Source organism: Arachis stenosperma, chromosome 3 (assembly GCF_014773155.1).
Source record: "Arachis stenosperma cultivar V10309 chromosome 3, arast.V10309.gnm1.PFL2, whole genome shotgun sequence".
In the NCBI taxonomy this organism is placed as follows: Eukaryota; Viridiplantae; Streptophyta; class Magnoliopsida; order Fabales; family Fabaceae; genus Arachis; species Arachis stenosperma.
In genome coordinates this window covers 7066570-7070592 of record NC_080379.1, presented here as the reverse complement: position 1 = coordinate 7070592, position 4023 = coordinate 7066570, and the positions used below count along the sequence as shown (strand labels likewise).

The 4023-nt window shown below is 26.3% G+C and overlaps 1 protein-coding gene across 1 annotated transcript; it reads right to left on the bottom strand.

The window, feature by feature from the left end:
* Positions 1 to 1328: 1328 nt before the first annotated feature.
* On the bottom strand, positions 1329 to 2245 carry LOC130970753 (uncharacterized). Its single transcript, XM_057896928.1, has 2 exons — positions 1980 to 2245; positions 1329 to 1683 (listed from the first exon to the last, which is right to left on the bottom strand). Exons 1-2 carry the CDS (start codon positions 2088 to 2090, stop codon positions 1486 to 1488), a joined length of 309 nt encoding a protein of 102 aa, XP_057752911.1. The 5' UTR covers positions 2091 to 2245; the 3' UTR covers positions 1329 to 1485.
* Positions 2246 to 4023: the final 1778 nt, after the last annotated feature.

Below are 4023 nucleotides of genomic sequence, written 5' to 3'. Positions count from 1 at the left end.
TATGCATTCTCGATTGTGTTTATCCTACTATTAATTGTTTTTGGAAGGAATTATTGATTATTAAAGGAATTGATTGGCTTCTTCGGTGTTACACCCAAAAAAAACCTATTTAATTGCTGACATGAATTCTTGCAAAGCTTATCTATTTAATAGCATTTTGCCTTAATATAATGCTTTTCGATGGACTAAAGACAAGATTCATCAGAAAATTAGTCAGTTTTTTTGTTAGAGGCTGAACATCATATTCAAGATGTTGATTAATGGAGTGCAAACAAATCAATGTCACATAAAAAACTAAAAAATGTAAGGCATGTTCAAATCTTAGCAATTGCAGTTTGCGAGGAATTTGGTCAGGTGAAGCTATCAAGTCCTATCTTAGTATCTTTTCTGTATAACTATATACCCAAGATATAATCTCCAAATCTAGTGCAAGGTCTTTGACTGAATTGGATAAATAGCTATAATTAATATATCTATTATCTTAAATAAGGTATGGTTTTCTTCACATGATGATATGTGCCGCCTTGTTGAAAAGATTATAGAATCTCATCTCAACTCTCAAATGATTTGGAGATGTGAGGAGAGGATTGACATAACATCAAATTAGGAAGGTGGATGAGATGGAAGACACACATGAAATAAAAAGTAGAAGAAGACTTAAAAAGATCATATATGAAGTGGTCAAAGATAAAAGATATGATACATAATAAGATTCAATGACGTTGTTTCATCCATGTAGCCAATTCTATCTAGTGGAAAAAAGTTGTTGTTGATGATGATGATGAGTTATATATGCCTCTTAAGTATCTTGAGAAGCCATGATGATAACACTGGTTACTTCATTCAGTTCATTGCTTGGATACTTACTTAGATCCAAGAATTTGGCTTTGTTCACTGAATAAATCAGGACTAACATATTTCGTATATCCAGAAACAGATATGAAATATTTAACAATATCACTATTGCAAGACCTTACTTTATCTTTTGTACTAATATGAGGGCTCTTTTAGTAAATGACCTATGTCTTATCCTTTGATGGAATAACTATGTTGAATTCATCTAAAATTTTTGTTGAAAATAATATAAGAAATTCATATCTAAGAAAACTACAAACCATATCTTGTTGTCTGTGGCTAGTGACAAATATTATTCCAAGCAAGGAGAACCTATCCATGTCATAGACATTGACGAGTCTGTTGTGCATGGATTACGTTGCTATAAGAATTTTGGCAGAAAACTATGGATCTGTCTTAGACATTCACGCAGCAAATTTACCGAATGCATACAAGAATTAGATTTGTTCTGAGCGAAAAAGGTTAAAGAGAAGCTAAACTCTGTTAAATGGCACCAAGCCACCAAGTGACCAAACATTCTCATTATATATATTTGCATAAGAACACATAAACTAGATATCATGTGCTTCTACTTTAAGTTCAGAGAGTTGTTCCTTTTAAAAATCCAGGACTAATGGCAAGTTCTACTGTTCAGACTGACAAGGTTAACACTTTGGATACCAACAAGTCTTCAAAGTCTAATTTATTTAATAGCAACAAGTCTTCTACTATGGAATTGTGTTTAATAGCAACAACTTCATTTGAGTCCAAGCAGCCCATTATTGAGCCTGTTTGCATAAACATTAACATGCAGTTGAGAACTAGCTCTCTCAGCGCTGCCACCCATGCCTGGAACAAGAAGAAAATAAAATAAAATGTCATCCTTTGTTATATTAATCTTAGAGACAGTAATACAGTATAATTTTTTATTAAAAAAATGACAAAAGCCCTTTTAAAAAAGCATGTTGATATCCCAAAACAATTGTTGCAGACACATAAAAAGGGATTTGGAACTAGAAAACAAAGAGCCATGTTTGTTGGGACGCAAATACATATGCTATAACTAATAATGAGTAGAAGCTAAGATGAACAAATACATATGTTATATATATAATGACAACAACAAGAAGAAGGTATTCAATTACCAGTGGCATGAAAATCTCATGTGCTCCAATGAAAGAAAGAAAATTAGACTTTGAAGACTTGTTGGTATCCAAAGTGTTAACCTTGTCAGTCTGAACAGTAGAAATTGCCATCAGTCCTGGATTTTTAAAAGAAACAACTTTCTGAACTTAAATTAGAAGCAAATGATATTTCTGTGATCATTTCTGTGTTCCTATGTTCCTTTCAACTAATTCATGCATATAAAAAACACTATGAATAAGAGTTATAATCAGAAGGGGATAGAGTATTGTGTGTATGTTTTATCGAATAAGAATTATAACGAAGGATCCTATTTATAGGGTTCAAATGCTGAAAGATACACACATGTTTCTCTCACATGTATTGGATCCTAAATTGTAGATTAAAATATTTTTAATTTTTTTTAGAGACACGTGAAATAAGTTGGTTATTCATTTGTTTTTATAAAAAAATTGAAAAGCATAGTAAATGCAAAGTAATTAACGAATCAATTTAAAAATTTAAAAGAATAGTGAATTTTTTAAAAAATAAAATTAAAAGAATATATATATATATATATTAAATTTAAAAATAAAAATAATTTATATTAATAAATTGATTGACAGCTAAAATTATGCAGATATCATGAATAGAAATTGGTTACATGTCTATTTTAAACAAATCTATATAAATCGAATTAGCCAAACTCAATTTAGGTTACTATGCACAGCATTTACATATTAAATATGTATGAATTAAAATAAAAATTTTATTATAATAATTTATAATAGTAAAATTTTTATTTTTATTCCTACATCAAAAAATTTTAATGTATTTATTAAAATAATTTTTTTAAATACTTTGATTTTAATACATAATAATAAATATATTAAAATATAAAATTTAAATTTTTTATATAAAACAAAAATTTTTTATTTTTAATACTAAAAATAAAAAATATACGAACAAAAATAATACTTATAGTTTTTTTCTAATAAATATACAAAAATAAATTTTTATTGAAATAAATTTTATGTTGATGATTTGTGCAGGTAAATAGTATTCAGACCAAAAATAATTTATTTTTATAAAAAAAGTTGTGATAAATCAGTCTAACAAATCTCGTAGAGTTTTTTGTTAAGCATCATTGTAATTTATTTATCGTCGCTCCACCATCAATCTTCCACACTCCAACAACAAAGTAACATCTAACATGTATCTCCTCCTTCTTTAGTATCCCAATCTTTTAATATTGACAACATTTTTACAACTATTACACTTATTATTATTATTATTATTATTATTATTATTATTATTATTATTATTATTATTATTATAGTTTCTGTTTAAATTTAAAAGGTTAAGTGTTTAAAGTTTAGAATTATGGACTAGAATTTATAAATAAGTTGAGAGGTTTAAGGTTTAATGTTTAAAAGTTATTTATTTAGTATTTTTTATCTAGTATTAAGTGTTTAGAGTTTGTAGTTTAGAATTTATAGTTTAGATTATGATGGAGGCATTTTGGATTTGTGGTTAGAGTTTATGATATGTTATAATGGTTTATGATTGAGAAGTTATGCGTTAGGATTTAGAATTTTGAATCTTAAGGTTGTGATTTAGAATTTAGAATTTATGTTTAAGGGTTTAGGGTTTAGTGATATGTATTTGGTTTTTTAAAAAAATTAGTTTATAAATTCTAAATTAGTGAATATTAATTTAAGGTCGGCAAAAATTTAGTATAAATTAAATTATTTTATTTTTTTTATTATTTTAAATTAGTAGGTATTTTTTATTTTAAAATTTCTCTTTTTTTACTATTTGACAATGATTTGAATTTAGAAAAACAAAAATAACAATATTGTCAGAATATAAAAGATTGTGGTCTTTTTAAAATTTTGTAATATTTTAAAGTGTTAATAAATATTGTATATTTACTAGAAAGCATTATAAGTGTCATCTATTTGGTGCAAGTTATTCAAATAAATTGATTAGACTTTAAATTTATCAAATTACAACTTTTTAATACAGTTATACAACTTTTTTGTATATACATAAGCCGCTATAGGT